The sequence below is a fragment of the Petaurus breviceps genome, unplaced genomic scaffold (genome assembly GCF_028583685.1).
Source record: "Petaurus breviceps papuanus isolate PSGF00001 unplaced genomic scaffold, PetGlider_PUasm1.0 91133, whole genome shotgun sequence".
Classification (NCBI taxonomy): Eukaryota; Metazoa; Chordata; class Mammalia; order Diprotodontia; family Petauridae; genus Petaurus; species Petaurus breviceps.
The window spans coordinates 49,881,785-49,905,361 of record NW_027187419.1 but is presented as its reverse complement, the minus strand read 5'-3'; the positions used below and the strand labels follow the sequence as shown (position 1 = coordinate 49,905,361).

The window sequence follows — 23,577 nt, the reverse complement described above, 5'->3', positions numbered from 1 at the left end:
GTGTGTGTGTGTGTGTGTGTGTGTGTGTGTGTGTGTGTGTGTGTGTGAGTGCTGAGGGGGAGAGGTGAAGGGTCAGGACAGTTCTCACCATTAAAGGCCCCTGTCTACCACTGTGGTCTGTGATGCCATAGTAGGCCTGGGACTGGCTGAAAGGAACTACTGTGGCTGCTTCTCTTCCTGCTTCATGTCTTAGAGTGAGTGTCTTGGGAGATACAGTATTGATCTGCAGAGAAGGGTCGGAGGTCCCTTTGCATCTCTGATGAACGTGTCCCCTTCTCTGGGGACAAGGAAGTCAGCTGACTGACTAAGGTCTTTGTGCTTACTGCAGACAGGAAGGTCAGGCAGGGACTTGGCCCTGCTCGAGTTTGATGGTCTTCCTTCTCTCTGATTTTTCTCCCCACCCCCTTCTTTTTAATTTTATACCCTCCCTTCCCACTGCCCCGAACAGCTGGTTGAAAAGAAGCAAAAGCTTCTTAGTCTTCCAAAAGCAAGCTTATTCCTTGCTCCAGATTTAAAGAGAGCTTTTTCTCTTTCCCAGCCCTCTCCTCTGACTCTAAGGGCTCAGCTGGGGAGGAGGGACTGTCCAGAAGGGGACTGAGATGCAGATGGTTGGGGCACTGATTGTCAAGTCAAGTCAACAGGCATTTATTAAGTGCCACAGAGATTGGTGCAATGGAGGTTGCCTGCTAGTAAAAAAAAAAAAAAGTCCATTTGGAACTGAGTCATTGGCATTAAGGTAATGGGGGTAGTCTCCAGGATGCTGCCTGGGTCCTTTTCTTTCTCTAAGACCTGGTGAGGGAGCAAGAGCCTAACCATACAGAAGTGTCTGCCAGCATCTCCGTGGCAACCATCTAAATCTGGGATTCTATCCCTCAGGTGTGGGTCATCACTCTATCCTAGAGCTCAGGATAGCCCTTCCTAAGGAGCTGGGCTTCCTCTGTGGCCTCTGGCCCTACGTCTTTCCCTGAAGGTGAAGTAACTGTTTGTTTCTTCCACTCCCATAGGACCTCCCTTCATCGTTTCCCCTCCAGAGAACATCACTGTCAACATATCCCAGGATGCATTGCTCACCTGCCGGGCTGAGGCGTATCCCGGCAACCTAACTTACACCTGGTACTGGCAGGATGAAAACGTCTACTTCCAGAAGTGAGTGTACCTGCCTGGCATTGCCCCTGCCCCTGCCTGTTCCCTGGCCTGTCCACACTATCTACTCTTCCTAGGGTTATCCCCTAGGGAGTGAATCACCAGGGTACCCATGTAGGGTCTGCCTGGTACTGTCCTGGGGGCTTTGGTTATTCTTTACTCTTTAACTCAGTGAGACTCTATGATATAGAGGGTCAAGCACTACTGACTGTATGTGCTGGGACAAGAGGCAGGAATGTCCAGTGTCTTGTGCTAGGGGAGTAGGCAGAAAAGCCTTAGTATACTGGGAAGCACATCTATCCTGAGATGCCCTTTATCCCATGCTATGAGAGTGTCCTGGGTTTCTTGTTCATGCCTGCTAGGACAGTCACCATAACTCTTTTCTGGGTTACATGGAAGCCTCACAAACTCTATGTTCTAACACAGGTCCCATCTTTCTTTGCTTCCCTATGTGTCCCACAGTGACCTAAAGCTCAGAGTACGAATCTTAATTGATGGAACGTTGATCATCTTCCGGGTGAAGCCAGAGGATGCGGGAAAGTATACTTGTGTCCCTAGCAACAGTCTGGGCCGCTCCCCTTCAGCCTCAGCTTACCTGACAGTGCAGTGTAAGTAGAGGTGGAAGAAGGGGAGCTGAGCTGGGGGTGGAGGATGATTGGGTTTCTTTCTGCCCAGAGATTTTATGGATGTTTTGGGGATAGTTAGACCTCGCAGAAGGATCATAAGATTATAGCTTTAGAGTTCAATCTCTCATTTTACAGGTGAGGAAACTGAGTGTTTGCTTGAGAGATGAGAGTGACTTGTTGAGTTAGCAGGGATCAAACTGGAATCTTATGTGGGCATGATAGGGCAATTCAAGAACTGAGAAGTCAGAACTCAAGGAGACCTAGACTGTCCCTGATCTCTTCCTACACTGGTCCTTCACCCTTGTGAGAGGGATCCTCATAGATGGGTTTCCTCATAGATATACTTTCCCAAGGTCACACAGGATTTGAACATAGGTCTTCTTGATTCCAGAGTCAATTAGGACTATCCTGGGTACTCTACTTATAATTTTTCATTGAGATGAGTCTCTTTCTAGTGCTGGGTGAGCTTCCCCAGGAACCTGGCTGGACAGTGGCCAAACCTGAGAAGGACTTAAGGAGAAACAAGGCCCCACTTCACTCCAGCCCACAACCTAGGCCTTATTGGCATCAAGACAACTGCCCTGGAATTGTGTGCCAACTGGCATCTCTCCACCTTGAACATGGTAGCACTTTGATGCTTCTTTCAGAAGGTTTGGTCTCAGGTCTCTGAGGGAGAGAGGATCAGAACTTAGGACATCTCTTTATTCCCTTCTGCCAACTATGTTCTTTGTTTTACCCATGACTGTCAACTAAGATTTCCTTAAGCTAGAAAGCAGGGTAGCAAGGGGAGAAAAACCTTCCCAAAGATGAATCTACCTCAGCTCCTCTCTGTTTCCCCCGCTAAGCTGTTTGTATCTAGGCCATGAGCTGTTCCCCTTCTCCCAGGCCAGAACAGTCTAGTGTTTCTGTTTAGAATTTTTTTTTTTATTAATAATGATTTGGATAGAGGAGGCACACGAGTCGCAGCCAACATGTTGGATGATAATCAGTATCTAGAAAGATCATGACAGGTCAGAACTTTGGGTTAAATCCAATAAACAGAAATTTAATTGGATTAAATATAACATATTAAACGTGGGTTCATAAAACCTTTTCCTCAAGTACGGAATTAGGAAAGTACGTCTAAATGTCAGTTTGTCTGAAAAAGGTGTGAGACTTTAGTGGATTGAAAGCTCATTGAGTCAACAGTGTGATAAAGAAAGTGTCCTTAGTGAGGAAGCGAGGCCATAGAGAACTAGGAATGTCCTCAGATGCAATCCATATCAACTCCCCCGTTTTACAAATGAGGAGACTGAGGTACAGTGAGGCCAAGTGACTTTCCCAAGGTCAAGCAGGATTTGAACCCAGGTTTTCTTGACTTCCCAGTCAGTTAACTCTATAGTCCCACCATACTCTGCCCTGGTCAGATCACATTTGAACTATTGCCTTCAATTCTTGGCATCACATTTGCTATCTTTCCTATTAGAATATGGCTTCCTGAGGGCATCTTTCTTTGTATCCCTAGCAATTAGCACAATACTTGGCTTGTAGTAAGTGCTTAATAAATGTTTGTTGATTGACTGACCCTGTGTTAGGAAGGGCGTTGATAAGCCAGAGGGCTCATGGAGAAGGGTCATTATGATGGAGAATGCTGTATGAGAACAGGTAAAAGAAATGGGACCCGGGCAGCTAGGTGGCACAGTGAATAGAGCATTAACCCTGGAGTCAGGAGGACCTGAGTTCAAATCTGGCCTCAGACACTTGATGCTTATTAGATGTGTGACCTTGGGCAAGTCACTTAACCCCAATTGCCCTGCCTTCCCCCATCTAAAAAGACCAAAAAACCCAAACAAACAAAGAAATGGGCCCTTCTTTAGCTGAGACAGAATTGTTGTTTGTCCTTTGCTTTCAAAGAGGACTAGTGACATCACAGGGGGAATGTCTTCACTCGTGCATGAATTGGATTGAAGAGAGGCAGGATGGTACAAAGTCCTCAGCCTCACTTTCTCTTCCAGAGTCATCAAAGTCCAGTGGCAAGACACCAGTCAGGATGACTGGTGATGGCCTGGTATGCAGTGGATGACCAGTCTCCGCTTTGACCACGCCATGGGACAAATTGTTCTCATACCCCCATGGGGGGAGGGGAGAAGTCTTTACATGCTTGGGGTAGACATCTTCCTAACTCACTGATGGGTTTGAGTCCCACCATTTAGCCTCAACCTGGTTTAGCCCGTCTGCCAAGACGGTTTTACGTGGGTGTGGCTGCTGCTCATGCTACAGCTTCTTGGAGAGGAATTAGGAAGACTGAGGGAGAAGGCTGAGTACAATAGCTACCTTCAAGTACTTGAAAAGCTCTCATATGGAAGAGAATACTACTACATGGCTCCAGAGGGTAGAACTAAAAGCATCTGGGGCCCCTACGCAAGTAAATACTTCCAAACAATTAGAGCTACCCAGAGTAGCAGAGTTATCGCACTGGAAGGCAGTTAAACCTCACTCGAGGCTTTCAAGTGAAGGTTGGGTGACCCACTTGGTGGAGGTGCTCTGGAGAAGCTTCTGGCTCCGATGGCTTTTGAGGACTGTTTCTCTGCCTCTGTGAGCCCTGTGAGGCGGATGATAATTCAGCACAGTCATCGGCACTGCTTCAGCAGCCTGTTGCTGTCATTACCTTCTCTCCTCCCTGGCAAGCTGGGACCGTGAAAAGGGGAGAGGATAATGACTAATGAGGATTAATTCCTTCCTTTTGACTTGTACAAGTTCCCATCACGAAGCAGGCAACAAAAGCTCCCCGTTATTGTTGCTGGTGGCAAAATTTGTTTCTTGCTGACTGTCTTGGGGTATTGCTCACACCTTAGAAAGCCAGATCGGCTTGGTGGTGGTGGTAAGAATGGTGTGAAACCATTGTGTTAGGAATGTGATCTGGAGATAGGAAGAACCGTCAGTGATGAAGTCTTCTCTGCTCTGCTGGGTGTTTGATATTCTGTCTGTACCATTCCATTGTGCTCAGTGGGACTACCAACTCCCCCTGATAGAACCCCCAACTTGACATCCTAACTGTCTTCAGTCTTGGGATGATTATGTTGAAGGAGGAAGGCCCCATTACTCCTTTATCTTTGCTGCATAAGAAAACTTGGGTAACAGCAGAAACTCTAGATTACTGTAGGCATATTAGGAAATATTGCCAGACTTTAAAGGTCTGAGAGGCTCAAGGGAAAGTAAGTGCTGGGGGTCTTCCATTGAAAATCTATGCTAGGCCAAGTCAAGTCAACAAATCATTTATATAAAGTAGTTACTATATGCCCAGCATAGAAGTCCCTTGGAAGATACAAAGGAAGTAGAAGACAGGATGTTTCACAGTGCTTATAATATGGTTGACAGAGGTACATAATAACAATAATGATAGCTAGCATTTATAGAGTATTTTGAGGCTTACTAAGTACTTTACAAATTTACTTTATCTCATTTTATTCTCACAACAGCCCTGGGAGGCAGGTGCTATTATTGTCTCCATTTTTACAAAGGAGGAAATTGAGGCAGATAGCAGTCAAGTGACTTACCCAGAATCATACAATGTCTGAGGCTGGATTTGACGTCAGGTCTTCCTGACTCCAGGACTAGTGCTCTGTCTACTTTGTCACCTACTCGTATATGAAGAACTAGAAACTTAGAACAGGAGGACATAGACTCCAGAGTCCTGTCATTCCCCAGAATAGTAGAGATTCTTAGAAGATTCTAAAGGAAATAAATTGAAACAACTTTGGGAAGCTGGTGCAGCCTAGTCTCCAGAGGTCTTCTCCTTCCCTCCTCATAGTCCTACCTACCCCAATTCAATAGGAAATGAGTGAATGGGAGTTCTTTATTCAGGAGAAAATTGCTTCCAGTCACAGTTGATTGATTCTTGGAGCAGTGTGTCACCTGGGTGCCCTTTTGGGTGACCAAGCCAACTATAACCACTTGCTGTTAAGGGATTCCTGTTCAAGGTCAGCTTGGACCAACGATCCCTTCCAAACCTGAGTCTCTCTGACTTTTCTGAAAAATTCCATTTAAAGTCCCCATCCTCCAGCCTCCAGCTTTGCTCAACTCAGAGCTAAGCTCCTCCTCCCATCTCTCCACTGGCTCCACTCTTTGCATGTACTTCTTTCCTCTTCCGGGCTTCAAAGAAAATCTAGGGAATGGAGATTTATGGGTGGGCGAGACAAGGATCTTTATATCTGCTAAATGGCAGTGTTCAGAGTACTTTCCCATTCATAAGTCCTTTTGAAAACCCTGAAGGGTGGAAAAAAAAACCACCTATCATATAAAAGTAGGAATCTACCTCTAAATCTGTAGCTTGGCCTGGTATTTATGTAATGCTTCCTGTCTGAAGGGCTCAGAGCACATTGAAGATGCCAGCTCATTGATCCTCACTGCCTACCCAGGACTGAAGGCTTGTTCTTCCCAGTTTTTCTTTTGGGGGCACATTAAGAGGGCAGTGACTCACCTTGTATCACAGAGAGTGTCAGGATTAAACCCCTGTACCCAGGGATGTAGCTGAAGCTCGGTTGGTGATCTCATGCTATCTTTCTTGTGTTTCTTTTGATAAAAGAGCCATAAAAGCTTGTTCTGTGTGGGCACCTGCTGTGGGATGGGTAGACTGAGTCACAAAGCTGTTAGGAGGAGAGGAGGAGGAAGAGAAGAAAACAGATGAGTTCTTGGGCACTGATACTTTGTAGCCAGCATAGGGTTTCCACCTGGGTGTCCCTCTTTCTGCTTAGGGAGGGGGAAGATGTTTATGATCAGGAATGGAGAAGGGTATAGCCAGGTTATGAAAGCAACAGGAGAGTCCTCGGGGGAGACCAGTACTTCTTTCTGGTCCAGGTTATTTCTGGGGGACCCTGGCTGCCATGGAGGTGGGAAGGCAAGAAGAAACAAGAATTTCACCATGATTTCCAGTTATTTGGGTTCCTACCTTTATTGTTTTCCTCTCCTCCTTCCTCCTCTGCAGACCCAGCCCGTGTCCTCAATATGCCACCAGTTATATATGTGCCAGTGGGAATACATGGTTACATCCGCTGCCCCGTGGACGCTGAGCCACCTGCCACCCTGGTCAAATGGAATAAAGATGGCCGTCCCCTGCAGATTGAGAAGGTAACAGGATCCTCAAACTTCCATATCATGCTCAGCTTGGGTCTCTGTCTTCCTGCTAGAAAATACCCCAAAGTCTCTGCTTTTCTATGGATGGGGACAAGCAGGAAGTGCTGGTCTCTTCCAGGGCATGAATTCTGTCTTCTGTTTCTCTTTTGTCCCCTTGCAGATCCTAGGACAGTAGTCTGGAAACCTCAGGTTTTTGATACTTAGTTTGACTCTGTTCATCTTCTGCCCTTGGGCCAAGGATGAGAACTGGGCAAAGACTTGGGGGCTGAATGATCCTTGGCCTGCCTCTCCACTTATCCTCTTGTTTATGCTCTGACAGAACCTGGGTTGGACCCTGATGGAAGATGGCTCTATCCGCATTGAAGAGGCGACGGAGGAAGCTCTTGGCACTTATACCTGTGTGCCTTACAACACTTTGGGGACGATGGGCCAGTCTGCTCCTGCACGGCTTGTCCTGAAGGTAAGGCAGCAGGCAGAGAACTGTATGCAGAGAATGTCTCTGCACATATGTGTGTGTTTGCATGTAGGAGTATGCTTCTCTGGGTGAACACATGCTCATGTATATGTTGTACTTTTCTTCTAAGGATCCCCCCTACTTCACGGTGCTACCAGGCTGGGAATATAGGCAGGAGGCTGGCAGGGAGCTGCTCATCCCCTGTGCTGCAGCAGGAGACCCCTTCCCCGTCATCACATGGAGAAAGGTACTTCCAGTGTCCAAGGTATATAGGGAATCCTATTTGGGGGAGACTAACTTGGCCTTACAGGGAGGCTCAGAATCCTGACTTATAATTTATGAAACGGACAACCCTTGATTACATAGATTCTTAGTTGGGATGGGCAGGAGGCAAGAAGCAGGGGTCCTGGCATGTCTTGTGTCTTTGGTACTCTTTTAGGGAGCAGGGGAGGTGCGTAGGGTGGGTCTTCAGGCCTTGTGCCTCTCTAGCCATTGTGTCCCTTCATGGGCTCCTGAGATGCTGGTGGCTTCTTTCCACCTCCCCTATTTTTCCTCCTCCCTTTGCCCTTCTCCTTGCCCCCTTGTTTGCCCAAGGTAGGGAAACCCAGCAGAAGCAAGCACAATGCCCTGCCCAGCGGGAGTCTGCAGTTCCGTGCCCTGAGCAAGGAGGACCATGGAGAGTGGGAATGCATTGCTACCAATGTGGTCACCAGCATCACTGCCAGTACACACCTCACAGTCATTGGTATGCCTGGGAGACTTGGCAACGGAGGTGGGGTGGGGCAGGGGTAGAGGAGAAAGTGGATAACAGCCTAGAGGGAAGCCCGAGAGAAGTGTTAACATTTAGTCTCCACTCCTTGTTTGCTCTACAGAGCAAGTTGCCCAGGTGTGATCTTTGCCCGCTGGGGGCCCTGTGATCTAGGTCAGGGCCATACCTTGTTCTAAGGGCTCCTCCTGCATTCTGTTGGACTCTGCTGAAGGAGAGATTGGAGCTTGCAGTTCAGTGGGGCAGACAGCGTATAAACCCAGGAAATCGACACAAGGCACAGAAAACAGACCTATAGAGACATTTATAAGGTTCTTCAGGTCTAGGTACTTAAGCATTGAGAAGGGAAATTGAAGTAATTGGAATAACTGATATTAGTCTAAAAAGGCACTGGAGGAAAAGAGTACTCAGCTAAGGTCTAAGAGGCAGGTTGGAAAAGAGAAGAAGGCGTGATGACGGGTGTGGGGACGGAGGAATCAGGGAAAGGAGTGGAGGGCAGAAGGTGGCCACTTTTTCCATGAGGGTTCACATCTGCAGGACCTCAGGTCCCTGTGTCAGTGTTGCTCTGACTCTTTGGGGGTTTACTGGCTTATATTGTGACAGAGTGAGCCCACATTGGAGGCCAGACAACCCTCCCAGAGCAGTGATGTTTTCTTTACAGTCACCAGCAGCTGTGAAATGTGGCAGCCCTCTGGCCCTGGCTGCAGCTCTGTTTTAAGGGGAAGTTTTCTTTATTCTCTCTGGTCTAGATCACAGGGAGTTCATCTGAGGGCTAAGAGTTTTGTTCTGCAACATCTTCTGACTTCCCAGATTTAGTCTCCATAGTGCCTCCTGCAGGCAATGGCGGTACTTTACTCTTGGGGACCCTTGGTTTTCCTATCCTTATTTTCTTAGGCTAACCAGTAAGGTTATGAGGCAGCAAGATGTATTCCACTCAGTTACTGTACTCTTCAACCTCTTTTGGGTTTTGGGGGGAGCTTCCCTATCTTGAGGGCCAGCCCAATCTATTTCGAATCATTTCAGCTGTTGGTTTTCTTCTGCATTTTGTCCTCAGGCACCAGCCCTCATGCCCCCAGCAGCGTCCGGGTCCTTGTCTCCATGACGACTGCCAATGTGTCCTGGGAACCAGGCTATGATGGCGGCTACGATCAGACATTCTCAGTTTGGTACGGCCCTCTGTGAGTCACCCCCGCATGCTTTGCTCTGCTTTTCCCTCCTGACTTCAACCATTACCCTGGGGTAGATAGAGAATAGCAAAACAAGGGGAGGGGATCTTTGGACTGATAGCCCCCCAAGTTGGTGAAGAGGGTGGGGTAAGCACCTGGGATAATCCTGGTGGCTGAGACAGATACTAAGAGCATCCCCTAAGCTCTACTCTTTGGCGTTTGAGGGACTTTGTGGGGATCCATTTAGTCGTTAGCATGAATTTCCCAGAAGATTGTCTTTGCTACCAACTCCCTGACTCACCTTACTACCTATTCTCCCTTCTTGGCTCTTTCCTTGGCTTCTCTGTCCCACTGACTGGGTGGGGGGGGGTGAGTGGGTAGGTCATGGCACCACCAAAGATGTGTAGAACTTTGGGGAGATGACCAAGCCTAAGGCTTAGAGCTTGATTCCTATTCTGTCCCTTCCTGAGTAGCTCTAGGAGAGGTGACTGTCACCTTCCTGGCCTCAGATTTAGGCTCGGTTTTTTTTCTGGGTCCTTGGTTATTTCGCACAATTGTTTTTTGTCTCTTCACTGAACTTATCCAGATGCAGGGATGTGGATAACCTAGTTATAGTGGGTGGATAGAGAGAGGAGTGGGCATCCCAGAGACAAGAATGGTCTGGGAGCAGGAAGGAAAGGAGAGTAGAACATCACTAGCAATGGACTTTTTCCTCCCTCATTGGATATCTCCTTTCCACTCAACTCCCCTTTCCACCCATCATGCATGAAGAGCCAGAGCAGTCTGCATGGAGGGTGTCCTGGAACAGGAAGGGCAAAGCCTTCCTGCTTTCTTTTGCTTGGAAATGTCTCACCTTAGTGAAAACTATCAGTAGCTTCTTTTCCATGTCTGGCTTGGATATAGGCAGAAACTGGTAGAAGGGATTAGGGCAAAGAAAGGTCTTTTGATACTTCTCAGTAGGAGAAAGAGACAACCCCTAATATGACTTGATGAAAATTCCCCAGACTCATTTCTATTCATTTGCAAGATTGCCTGGCTCTCCAATTCCTTTGCTTTTACCAAGTGGGCCTTGTCTATCACTAATGTATCAAGGACCTACTTATTCCTGTTGCTAGTTAATGAACACTATTCCTTTTTATTTCCTTCCTTCTGATTTTTGTGTTCCCTCCACTTGGGTTCAAGGTTTGGGGTACCAGCTCCTTCCATTCTTTATCATGATTCCTATCTATACTTTTGTTTTAAACTGTGGCAGTGGGGAGAATAGTTAACAGGCTAGCATTCTTCCCTTCCAACCTCTAGGAGCTTATGAAACCAGTTATAATACAATGGAGGATGAAAATTGACATCTGGTGAGCCCAGAGGAGGCCTCCTTCCTGCTGAACCTCACTTGCTAACCTATAACTCTGGCTGCCCAAGAGGGCTCAGGGAAGGCAGGGGGTGAGGACAGGGACTGTTAATAAACCAAATCCTGTTCCTCTATTTCATACATCCTCTTGGCCATAGCTTGTCCCCTACCCCTTGAGTATTATTTAGAATATGATCAGCTTGGAGGGGCAGGGTTGTTTTGGGGTTCTTTGCTTCCTTGCCACTTCCAAGGCCTGCTGGAGAAACTAAAAGAAATAACAATAATTGGAGGTAGGTCAAATCTGAGGCCAGGACTTACTTCTCCTGAAATAATGCTTATGATAATGATAATAATGCAATTTATATAATGCTTTAGAGTTTACAAAGCACTTTGTGTATTTACTCAATTGATCCTCACAGTAATTCTGGAGGTAGTGGCTTATAGGGAGGAGGTAAACCATACTTTGGAGAATATTCTTGGAGGGGAAGAAGCAGCAAAGGCCAAATCTTCTGGGAACTGCTCAGTGACATCTGCAAGGTCACAGAACTATTGAGGTTGTGGGTCTAAGGAAGAAGGTGTTAGCTGGCCTGGCTTCTGTACCTAGTAATGAAGGTACAGGGTGATGGGAGGAGGCTCTGGGAATGCCTTGGGCGGGGCGGGGGGTCCCCCTTGCTGCTTGTAGCTCTGCTTCATGTACTTTCTGCCATTATAACTTGCGTTGGTGTCCTGGGTGAGTGGGAGGTAGAGTGCTCCTCTCCCTTCTCTCTCCACCCCAGCCATCCCCTCCTCCTCCACCTTGTGCCATCTCCCCCCGCCCATTCCTTGTTTGCCCTTGTTTGAACACTTAATGCATCTTTCTTCCTGTCTTCTTTTTAAATGCCCTTGCCCACTCAGCCAGGAAGAATTCTAGAATTCTCAAAGAATTGGTGGTGGTCCCTTGGGTCCAGAGGGGCACTCTCATGTAGTCTGCCTTCTACAGCCCAATTTGCAGACAGAACTCAGCTTTAAGTTGAGTGGGACAATGTCGCCTCCTTGTGGGGATGTGATCACACTGCACCTTCAAACTTTGAAGTAAGCTAGGTAGAAAGTGGCAGGAAATCCCAAGGAATAGGAGGGAAAGCTAATCCTCCAATTCCTACCCCATCCCCTCCTCAACTTCAACACTTTGCATGCAATATGTGCCTTTTCTAAGAGTCAATGCCTTATGCCCCTCTAGTCCCCACTATAGGTTAACCCATGAACATCTCTGCCACAGTTGGGGGTATTGTGGGGTGTTGAATGGGAATCCTTTACTTGGGAGCCTTGATTGGAAATACTAACCAAGGGGTTCTTAACTTTTTCTGTGTCATGTGCCCCTCCTACCATCTGGTGAAGTCTATGGACCAAAAAAAGAGGGGGGGGGTTACACTAGGTGTCGCAGTGAATAGAGCACCAGCCCAGGAGTCAGGAGGACCTGAGTTCAAATCTGGCCTCAGACCCCTGACACGCTAGCTGTGTGACCTTGGACAAGTCACTTAACCCCAACTGCCTTGCCTTCCCTCCTAAAAAAAACCAAACCAAACATTTTTAATAGTGTTCTTATATAACAAAAACTAAACATATAAGATTAGAAAGGAAACCAATAACACTGATATAAAGATGTCTTTTTTAGGTATCTTATCCAAGTCCATGCACCCTGTAGACTATGGAGCCCAGGTTAAGAATTACTGTAGTCCTTGAGTGATTCTAAGCCGAGGTTTTCCTTCTTTTCTGTGAGGGAGATTGGCCTGATTGCAAAGGGTCAAGGAACCAGGACCCTTGGGTCCCCTGCTGAGCTCTACCATGGTTCAGTAACTTCTCCTCACCTTTATTGTTCTGTCTTCCACCTAGATGCTTTCTCTTTTCCATGCAGCCCACCCCACTTCCCCTAAAGGCAGAGCCTGAGAAAATGAGTGTTGTTTACTCTTGGCCACCCTCATGATGGGCTCCCATCTTTTTTGTGAGGTTGTCACCAGGGTGGAATTGTGTTCCTGACTCCCCACCCTACTCCCAGGATCTGGGTCTTTGACCAGTGACTTATGGACTAAATTGCTCTTTGAAATATTTTCAGTTGGAAAATGGCCTGCACCCCTGGAAACTGCCTTGTGGTTAGATATCATGGGGATTGGCTCAGCTTTTGCTGACTGAATCATTCCACCCTGGTCATTATCTCTTTTTGTGCTTAGATAATGCAGGCCCACCCACTGCCACTTGCTTAAGAATTCTCCAAGGAGCTACCTGGTCCAGTGTAATCAGCCTTTTCCTTTATCCCCTCCCTCTATTTCCTTCCTTTCCTTCCCTTTGACCAGGATGAAGCGGGCCCAGTTTGGGCCTCATGACTGGCTGTCCCTGCCAGTACCGCCTGGACCAAGCTGGCTACTGGTGGATACTTTGGAACCTGAGACAGCATACCAGTTCAGTGTCCTGGCACAAAACAAGTTGGGCACTAGCTCATTCAGTGAGGTGGTCACTGTGAACACTTTAGGTGAGCAGCTCCTGGGGACTAGGGTTGATGACAGAAAAGCCCGAGCTACACAGTCTTTATGCTATCTTTAAGGTTTTGCATTGTACGAGTGGCCTGTGGTACATATAACCAATGTGTGTCCCATAGGCCTATTGCTTCTTGGAAACAAACTCCTGCAGAACTTTATATTAGATGGGAAGGAAAGAGGTGGAACTTGATTCCTTCCTCTTAGGTCCAAGATCACCTTTGACTTCAGAGGTGAGAGGAGAAATCTGCCCTTTTTTTCCTTCCTCCTCTCCCAACATGATGCTACTCATCTTACTGTGCTTTTTGGTTCTAGGGACTATTTGTTGAGTGACTGTGGCCCAGTTATCTCTTTTGGGTCAACCCAAAAAATATCAACAGGAAGGACGACCTCTTCCTAGGCAGGACCAGTTTCTGCCTTCTCCCTCCTCCATACTTGAAATGGGAGGGATGCTTTCTTTCTCTCTCTCTCTCCCCTGGAAGCCAACAAGGAGCTGAGAGTGATCTTATTCCCTTCTACTTGTGGTGGGGCAGGTGGTTCAGATCAGTCTAAGAGATGTCCTCACTCCCAGAGGAGTTCATTATCCTGCCAGAAGCTAAGGGGATAGGATGCTTGTCTATCCCTTACTTGCCCAGAGCTCTGTATAGCTCTTCTCTCTGGGTCTCCTTTTCTCCATCTGTACCAAGAAGGGTCTGAACCCATGAAGCCCACAAGAGAATGTTAGGAGCTGTTCTTGTACCTCTAGAAGAAAACAAAACCAACCCATTTTTTATTAGGACTAGCTCTCTTCCTGTTTCTTCTCACAAATGATGGTTATATTTTTCCTCCTGGTAAAATATTTTTTTAAATGGATTCTCCAGAGTAATCTGAAAGTGGGATATTTTAAGTGTCAGGACCCTTAAGACACAGCTGTGGTCTTAATAGGATTCTTCCTTTGTATAAGGAAAATATTTGCAGTGAAGTTCCCCTGTTTTCCCAAAACTGATTCATGGAACTTTTGGGACTTTAATATTCAGGGATATTAAGAGTATTGAAGTTTACTTTGGTACTATGATCCCTCTGGGATATAAACATTGTTGGAAGGAACCAAGAGGAATGGGGGTGAGAGGGCTAATCTCAGTATTTCCTATGACCCTTTTTCTTGCCTTTCTCTGCATTCCACTCTAGCATTCCCTATCACAACTCCAGAACCCCTGGTGCTGGTTACCCCACCAAGGTGCCTCACAGCCAATCGGACCCAGCAAGGTGTACTCCTATCCTGGCTCCCACCCGCCAACCACAGCTTTCCCATTGACCACTATATCATGGAGTTCCGCATTGGAGAGCGCTGGGAGATTCTAGACGATTCGATCCTGGGTACAGATGGAGACTTTTTTGCTAAGGACTTGTCACAGGTGAGGTTGGTTCAAGGCCTGGCAGGGGGGGTGCTAACATAATCTGGACTTCCTCTTTGTCCATATTCTGGTGGAGATGACATGTCCTTTCTCAGATCCATTGGTAGCTTTGTTTGACCCAGCTTGGAAGCTGTAGTTTCAGGATTACATATTTACTTTATTTTCTCTGGGTCAGTTCCCTAAATCTTGAACTAAAGATGTGGGAACTGAAGTTCAGGGCAGTCAACTTTCATCTGGTCCAGGGAGGGACCTGGGAGGAGGATGCCTTGAAAGAAGTTAGTTTAGAGCAGTGGTGGGGAATCTTTGGGCTGGAGGCCACATGTGGTCCTCTAGGTCCTCAAGTGAGGCCCTTAAATGTCAAAGGACTGCACTTGAGGACCTAGAGAACTACATGTGACCTCCTGGCCATAGGTTCCCTGACCCTGATTTAAAGTCTGCTAGAGAGGCCAACACATATGAATCTGGGGAGTTGCATTCCCAATCTGGTACATACTGGGACAGATTTCAAACCATGGAATCCATCTCCTTGCTGTGATCCTGACCTGGGATAAGCAAAGGTAGTTGGGGGAAGCACTTTGTGCCAACTTTAGTTTATTGAGTTTGCCCTTGAAATCATGCTCATGTAACAAGGTGAAGGGCAGGGAGAGTTCTTGAGTCAAACCTTCTGGCTTGCTCCCTTTAAAGCTTCACTTCTCTCTAGCAGAGAAAAGCAAGGCTTTGCTGTTTGGATACAGTTCCCCCCTTTCTCCTTCTCCCCTTTCTTCTATCTCTGTTAATCCCAACCCCCTTGTTCCATGAGGGGTCAGAGGCAGGGTTAGTGGTGGCCAACCAGCTGACAAGGTATTGTCCTTTGGGGGGGCGCTCTAGGACACTTGGTACGAGTTCCGAGTTCTGGCTGTCATGCAGGATTTGATCAGTGAGCCCAGCAACATTGCCGGCGTCTCCAGTACAGGTAGGTTGAGAGGGGAGCGTCCTTCCCCGGCACATACACACAGGGACCCCGGCACTGGAGCAAATTTAGGGGTCACGAGCACCCAAAACAGAGAGAGAGGCTGGGTGGGAGAGCCTGAAATGGAACAACCAAAGCTACCACATCCCCTGAGGCCGTTCAGATCCCTTTAGTTTCCATCCTGGATTGTACCTTCACCTAAACAGAGGGGTGTCTGACCTATTCTTCGTAACACCCACAGAAAGAGTTTCATTACAGAATCTAATTATGTTAATCAATGCTTAAATTAAGTCTTGTTTGCCTCAATTTAAGTCTTTTCACTTTTAAGTCCTCTAATGATGGGGGGAAAAGTTTTTTCAACAACTCAACAGGTATTTATCGAATGTCATATATTATATGCCTCCTTTTAAAAGATAATTATGCTTGTTTTGCAAGGAAGTGGTTATAGTCATTGTTCTCTTCCTCTTTCATTGCCCCAGCTTTCTTTAGGCTAAATAATCCCAATTCTTCAGGTTTTTATTTGTGTCTGTTGTTTGCCTCTGGCCTGCTTTTGTATCTCTCTCTGTAGTCATGGATCCTGAAACATAAGAATTACTACCTCTTCACCCTTTCCATTTCTTAAGCAAGGTTAGTGTCCTAAAATGGAGGGAAAACCTTTAAGGTAACCAAACTGAACATCAGTTGCTTGGATTGTAGCACCATCCCGATGGCTGCCTCTGAGCCCAGGCAATGCAAACACTTCTGCATGGGCTGGGATGGAGTACAACCCCTCTGTCTCATCCATTACAATTGTCTAATTAAGGCTCCAGCCTTAGCTGTCAGAATACAGCATACCTCCTTCTTGGCTCAGCCCCAGGGAAAGGAAGCCTAGAGAGATGGGGCAGCAGGGAGTAGGCATGCTGCCAGGGCCAAAATAGATGACTTGAAGTCTGATGGTTGGTCTCAGAATTGCTTTGTACTGAGCAAGCTTAGATGTGGCTCGCGGGGCATTGGCCCTTCTGCTCCTCCACACAATCCTTGACCTCTACCTAACCAAACAATTTGATTGTTTTTAATATTTTATTGTAAGGCCAAGAAGTTTTGTCTGGAAGATCAATATTCTATCCCCCACCTCTAATAGTATACTTGTCATGCAATCAGGATATGTTACGTCAGTAGTAAATGCTTTATACTGCTATAAGGAGAAGCATGATGTAACAGATAGTGTGACAGCCTTGAAGGCAGGAAGACCTGGACTCAGGTCCTGTCCCTGGCACCTACTGGCCATCTCACTTAACCTCTCAGTAATCTAGACAATGTTTTAAGATTGTAAATTTCGGAGAAGGTGTCAACCTGCACTGGTAGAGGTATTTCCCCACCTAGGAGTCCCCTATATTAACGAAATCTCAGGTCCAGTCTCAATTCCTATACTGCTAGAAACTAACCTGAGTAAAGTAGTCTGACAATCCCTTGCATTACTACAGTGTTTTTACTCCCAAAGATAGAGGCTGAGGTGCATTTGTATCTCTTATCCCCCCCAGAGGCAGCGGCACCTAGGTGGTAGAATGGATAGAGTGCTGGATCTAGAGTCAGGAAGACTCATTTCCTGGGTTCAAATCTGGTCTCAGACCCTTACTAGCTATGTGACTTTGGGCAAGTCACTTAACCCTCTTTGCCTCAGTTTCCTCATCTGTAAAAGGAACTGGAGAAGGAAATGACAAACTATTCTAGTATCTCTGCCAAGAAAACCCCAACTGGGGTCATGAAGAGTTGGACATGACTGAAAAAATGACTCAACATTCACCTGCAACCATTGGTAAACTCCTCTAAGCTGTTCATTCTGATCCTCTGGAAACCCACACATTCATTCATACAGAATAAAGAAGAGAAGACTCATTAGTTAATTCACTAAACTTATTAAGCTTCTACAATGTGCATCCAAACCCTCCTATTTGCAAATGTACCATACAAGTGGTTAGGGGAGCTAGAGCGGTAATTAAGCACAGCATAGATTCAGAGTTGGAAGGGACCTTTGAGGCCAGCTGGTCTAACCTAATTTTACAGATGAGGAAACTGAGACCCAGACATGTTAAGCAATTTTCCCAAAGTTACACTATTAGTGGTAGAAGTAAAAATAAAATCCTCATCAGATTTAGAGCTGGAGGGGATATTTAGAAGTCATTGAATCCCAGCCCATTATGTTACAGGCAACTTTCTCATTTTATAGATGAGAAAACTCAAGACCAAGTGGTTTGCTCAAGGTCACACAGGTGGTTACATGGCAAAACTGGAATTTGAACCCAGGAAATCCTGGATTCAAATCCAGCATTCCTGTATCACACAGCCTCCCAGGGCAATACTGTTTCAACTATACTACACTGTGCCATCTCCTCATTGTAACAGCAAAACTACAACTATTGGCAAGTATTGGTCTCAGTCTAACACAGCGCTGTCATGGCTAAATTCTGTTTTTCCCCTTTCTTAAAATTCTTGCATACTCAAAGAATCATAGAAGTTAGAGCTGGAAAGGACCTTAAAATGAAAAGTCCTCACATCCAGTGCCCTCGTTTTGCATGATTTCTTTATAGTTTGACACAATTTCTTACAGTATCTGGGCCTATGAGGCCAGAGTGATTTGTATGGCTGTCTGAATAAGTGCCAAGTCTATTGTGGCTGAAAAATTTTCACAGTGAGTAGAAGGAGGATGTTTTGAGACATAAGATTATAATCTAGCTATCCTGACTTCTATGAGACAGACTGATCTGTTCATTTTATATCCTTGTTTTTTTCTTTTGTGAGTTAAAGGATTTTTTTCTTCATGAATCCATGTCTTTCCTCTTGTTCCCAGAGTACCTCCCTGCCCCAAAGTCCAGAACCCCCTAAAGATAAACAAGTGAACAAACAAAACCTATACCCCAACTATTTTCAGCTTTCTTGGTGTGGACCACAGACCTCAGAGTTCTTGAGGAAGTTTCCTTTTAAGATAAGACTATTGTTCTCAAGGAGCATACAGTCTAGTAGAACTGATAAAACAAGTAAACAAATCAGTACAATTAATTCAAGTCAGCACAACTCACAAGAGTTTAAAGTTCTGTCCTAGAAAGCCTAGCTGCTCAAAAGACTGAACTACGAATAATGGACAGATCAGGCAGAGAGGCAGATGCCTGCTCCATAAAGGGAAAGACTTCCTAGTGGATGGAACTGTCCAAAAGTGGAATGGGTTACCCTAGGAGAAACACTCTTTAGAAGTGGATGAGTACTTCTTAGAGAAGTTGTAAAGGGGGAAAAAAATCCTGTGCAGAGACCAAACTAGGTAATAGCTGAGGTTTCTTCCAGCTCAGATTCTGTTAAGTGCTTTGAGATCAGATGAATAAGAAATCATTTTTAGGTAGGAGTGTCAGAAAGTGCTCACACAGCAAGTATCATTTGACTTGGGCCTTGAAGGATAGAAGTGATGTCAATAAATGGAGATGTGGAGAGCAATCTTGATGCAGAAAACGATGAGAGCAAAATAGAGTTTGTTTGGACAACAACAAACAAATAGTACAATTTGGTTGGAGTATAGTTTATGTGATGGGAAACAGTGTCAGACAAATCTCAACATTTAGTCCTACCATCTTTTCCCATAAAGGTAGGGAAGATTAACCAACCCTGACTAGGGGAAGATGTAGAAGGTTTGAGACTCATGTGTTTCTTCTGTTCCCGGCAGACATCTTCCCACAGCCTGACCTGACGGATGATGGGCTGGCCCGCCCAGTGTTAGCTGGCATTGTGGCAACAATCTGCTTCCTGGCAGCAGCCATCCTTTTCAGCACGTTGGCCGCCTGCTTTGTCAACAAACAGCGTAAACGCAAGCTCAAACGCAAAAAAGGTGAGTGATCTGTTGGCCTCCCAGGCCTGGTGCCCCCATTGGGCCATATTCCAGGGACTTCCCTTCAATATATCTCCTGGGGAAGTTGATCTTTCAGTATGGTTTCTGTAATGGGCAGGCCTGACTCAGGACAGTACAAGCATGGTTCAGCTATGGGGTTGGCACAAAATAAGGCACTTGTAAGTAATTCAACAATCAATCAATAAACAGTTATTAAGTGTCTTCTGTGTACCATGCACTGTGCTAAGTGCTAATGAAGTTTTACTTAAAGGATATTCAACTAGGATACTTCAGCATTTGGCTTGGGTAGATGTGGCCCCCTTTGCCTCCATAAGGAAATGTATCTGGTGAGCAGGGCAGGATATGGTAACTTGAGTGGCCTTGGGACAACCCTCTTTGGAAAAAAGAGCGTCCGCTAAGGTGGGAAGGCTTGATAGTGAAGTATCAGGTAATTTGAAATGTTGGGAATATGGGAGCAAGGGAAGATAGGAAGGGCCAGTGGGGAAAGAGCCAGGGGTGGAGATAGAGCTGCAGGCAATGGAGTGAAGTCCTCTTGTGGAGTCAGGTAACCTGGAAAGAGGCCTCCTTCAATTTTCTGGCCTCTTTCAGGTGGGGACTGAGAGGCAGAAGCCACAGAACAGGTGCCAATGATGACAAAGAGCTGTCTCCTTGTACTATGGCTCTCCCTTCTTGAGTTCTGTGTCCTTTTGCCTACAGGGAGTGGAATGGTGGCTTATGGCTTCCGTCTTTTAAGTCTCTTAGACCTCAACATGTTCTCTCCATTTCCTTCCAGATCCTCCACTCTCCATCACTCATTGTAGGAAGAGCCTGGAGTCTCCGTGAGTATCTCCATAAAGTATGGAGAGGGTTTGGGGTGGAGGGGACTAATTTTGGAGAAATTAGTGTATGCCTTGATCTTGCTCTTATAGCAACGGAAAGAACTACATTGGAATTTGGGAGTCATTTTAGATATCTTTCCCCCAGCATTTAAACATTGAGGCTCATCTGGCCTCATTGCCCCTAACCCAGTTTCTGAGCTGTTGACTCTTAATTGATCAGCATGATTCTTGTCATGGTTTCAGTCATCCAGTATATGGCACATGGTAGGCATTTAGCGCAAATGCTTGTTGAAGGAAGGAATGAATGAATAAATGGCTATCGTTAACATTAAGCAACTACACTAATGGAAGTGGTGTAGATAATCCAAATTAGCATATAATCCAAAAACCATTTCTTTTTGGTCATGGGAATGCATGCATTAGCATAACTTTATCTCCCCTACCTAACAGATTTACTGCTTTGTACCAATTGACAGTATGTGTGTGTGTGTGTGTGTGTGTGTGTGTGTGTGTGTGTATGGCAGGAAAGGAGATACACCAGAAACATATTCCATGTCTTGTGGCAGAAACCAGCCAATAATTAGACATTTGCAGTTATTATCTAAAAAAATAAACATCAGTCTGGTATGGTGGAGAGAGCTGTGGGTTAGGAAGACCTGGGTTCAAATCTTGCCTGTGACACATACTGGCTGTGTGCTACTGAGCAACTGCTTTAACTTCCCAGTGGCCCAGGCAACTCTTTAAGACTATTGCAAAGTCATGATCTGAATTGGTAGAGGTAGTTTCTTTACTGGGAGCTGCCCATGTGGATGACTGATAGGTCTGAATTAAAAAAAACAAAAATTAAAAAGCTAATATGCAGAAAGTGGAGATGATTATGGTACCTCCTCCTTTCTCTTTCAGTAACTCTGTCTTTGGTGCTATTGTGTTGAGTGGTACTAGATTAGTCTGGAAGAATAAAATAGTGAAGCATGGGCTAATGCCCTGTTCTACTTCCTCTCCCTCTCATTGTCTCCTTTGCCTCTTTGCCCAGTTTATCCTCTGGAAAAGTGAGTCCTGAGAGTATCCGGACACTAAGAGCCCCATCAGAATCCTCCGATGATCAGGGCCAGCCAGCAGCTAAGAGGATGCTGAGCCCCAGTCGTGAAAAGGAGCTGTCCTTATACAAGAAGACCAAGCGGGCCATCAGCAGCAAAAAGTACAGCGTAGCCAAAGCTGAGGCGGAGGCTGAGGCCACCACCCCTATTGAGCTCATCAGCCGGGGCCCTGATGGACGGTTTGTGATGGATCCCTCTGAGATGGAGCCCTCGCTCAAGAGCCGTCGCATTGAAGGCTTTCCTTTTGCAGAGGAGACTGACATGTACCCCGAGTTCCGTCAATCAGATGAGGAAAATGATGACCCACTAGTGCCCACCTCCGTGGCTGCCCTCAAGTCTCAGCTGACCCCTCTGTCATCCAGCCAAGAGTCCTACCTGCCGCCACCAGCATATAGTCCCCGGTTCCAGCCCCGGGGACTGGAGGGTCCCAGTGGTTTGGAAGGTCGGCTCCAGGCCACAGGCCAGGCCCGGCCCCCAGGCCCCCGGCCCTTCCACCATGGCCAGTACTACGGTTACCTCAGCAGCAGCAGCCCTGGGGAAGTGGAGCCCCCACCCTTCTACATGCCTGAAGTCGGCAGCCCCCTGAGCTCTGTCATGTCATCCCCACCCCTGCACACTGAGGGGCCTTTTGGTCACCCCACCATCCCGGAGGAGAACGGCGAGAATAACTCCAACAGCACGCTGCCCCTGACTCAGACACCCACGGGAGGCCGCTCCCCAGAGCCCTGGGGTCGACCTGAATTTCCTTTTGGTGGGCTGGAGTCCCCAGCCATGATGTTTCCCCACCAGCTGCACCCCTGCGATGTGGCAGAGAGCCTGCAGCCAAAGGCCTGCCTCCCCCGGGGACTGCCCCCCACCTCCCTCCAGGTGCCCGCAGCCTATCCGGGTATTCTGTCTTTGGAGGCACCAAAGAGTTGGGCAGGCAAGTCACCTGGCAGAGGTCCAGTCGCAGTGCCCACCGCCACCAAGTGGCAGGACAAACCTATGCAACCTCTGGTGAGCCAAGGGCAGCTCAGACATACCAGCCAAGGTATGGGCATACCGGTGTTGCCTTACCCCGAGCCGGCTGAGCCGGCGGGTCATGGCGGCCCAAGCACATTCAGCCTGGACACCCGGTGGTATGAGCCCCAGCCTCGGCCCAGGCCCAGCCCCCGGCAGGGCAGGCGAGCCGAGCCCAGTTTACATCAAGTGGTGCTACAGCCCTCGCGGCTCTCGCCTCTGACCCAAAGTCCCCTAAGCTCCCGAACCGGTTCGCCCGAGCTTGCGGCTCGGGCAAGGCCCCGCCCTGGCCTCTTGCAGCAGGCAGAGATGTCGGAGATAACCCTACAGCCACCCGCCGCAGTCAGCTTCTCCCGAAAGTCCACGCCATCCACTGGTTCCCCTTCCCAGAGCAGTCGGGGTGATAGCCCCAGTTATCGGCCGGCCATGGGCTTCACCACCCTGGCCACTGGCTATCCCTCCCCGCCCCAGGGCCCTGCTGGGCCTTCGGACAACCTGGATGTGTTCGGACAGACAACCTCCCCCAGGAGGATGGGGGAGGAGCTGCTCAGACCAGAGCCCCCACCAACAACCTTATCCACTTCAGGGTGAGTATGCTGTGGCTGCCCCCGTCCCCTCCTCACCTGGTCTACTTCCTTCCCCCCATTCCTTGCCCCTCCACCCCTCTCATCAACCCAAATGACAGGGCTCGTTTGGACATGCTGCAGCATCCCTTTGGGAGACGAGTTCTGATTGGTAGAGGTCAGGGTGTGGCCATTGGCCATTGGCGAAGGGAGGGGGTCACCTGCCCAGGTGCCCAGTCAGTGGCGTGAGGGCTCTCCTTTAGCCACCTATCCCACCAGAGCTTTAGGAGGCATTTAAGGTCACTGGGAGTGATGGTGGGAGTAGCTGGGGTAGAGGAAGGGGTGGAATTAGTACTGGTACATTAGAGTGAGAGACCTCTGTGTGTGTGTGGGTGCTCAATCACTTTCTCTTGGAGTCAAGGGTTCTTCCCCTCCCCGTGAATCCACGTGGTCCTGGCGTTGGGGGCGGGTGGTGGGTCCAGGGGAAGCCCAGAGAGTGTCTCCACATTCCTTTTCTTCCTGGCCCTTCCTCCCTTGCGAAGCAGGACCCCGGAGCGTGACTTTCCTGGATCACCAGGGCAGGGGCCTCCTGTCCCCAACCTCCTGCCCCTTAGCAGCCCTAGCGCGCACCGGTCTCCAGTCCCTGTCCCTACGGCCTCTCCGAAAGGGATGCTGCGGCCATCAGGCTTGGGGGCTGGGAGGAAACACTCAGGCCCTGTCAACGGCATGCCAGGAGCCACACACCCCACCCCCACCCGCGCGCCTCG

General features: G+C 47.6%; 1 protein-coding gene across 1 annotated transcript in view; it reads left to right on the top strand.

Moving 5' to 3' along the window:
* The window catches only part of IGSF9B (immunoglobulin superfamily member 9B), a 77,655-nt gene that overhangs the window by 30,189 nt on the left and 23,889 nt on the right, over positions 1–23,577 (top strand). Inside the window, exons 6-18 of the mRNA XM_069079712.1 lie at positions 1,005–1,146; positions 1,606–1,751; positions 6,733–6,875; positions 7,201–7,341; positions 7,466–7,582; positions 7,930–8,080; positions 9,156–9,267; positions 12,940–13,115; positions 14,287–14,513; positions 15,381–15,465; positions 19,151–19,312; positions 20,106–20,151; positions 21,185–22,834. Coding sequence (XP_068935813.1) covers positions 1,005–1,146; positions 1,606–1,751; positions 6,733–6,875; positions 7,201–7,341; positions 7,466–7,582; positions 7,930–8,080; positions 9,156–9,267; positions 12,940–13,115; positions 14,287–14,513; positions 15,381–15,465; positions 19,151–19,312; positions 20,106–20,151; positions 21,185–22,834 — 3,298 coding nt within the window. The remainder of the gene's footprint in view (positions 1–1,004; positions 1,147–1,605; positions 1,752–6,732; positions 6,876–7,200; positions 7,342–7,465; positions 7,583–7,929; positions 8,081–9,155; positions 9,268–12,939; positions 13,116–14,286; positions 14,514–15,380; positions 15,466–19,150; positions 19,313–20,105; positions 20,152–21,184; positions 22,835–23,577) is intronic.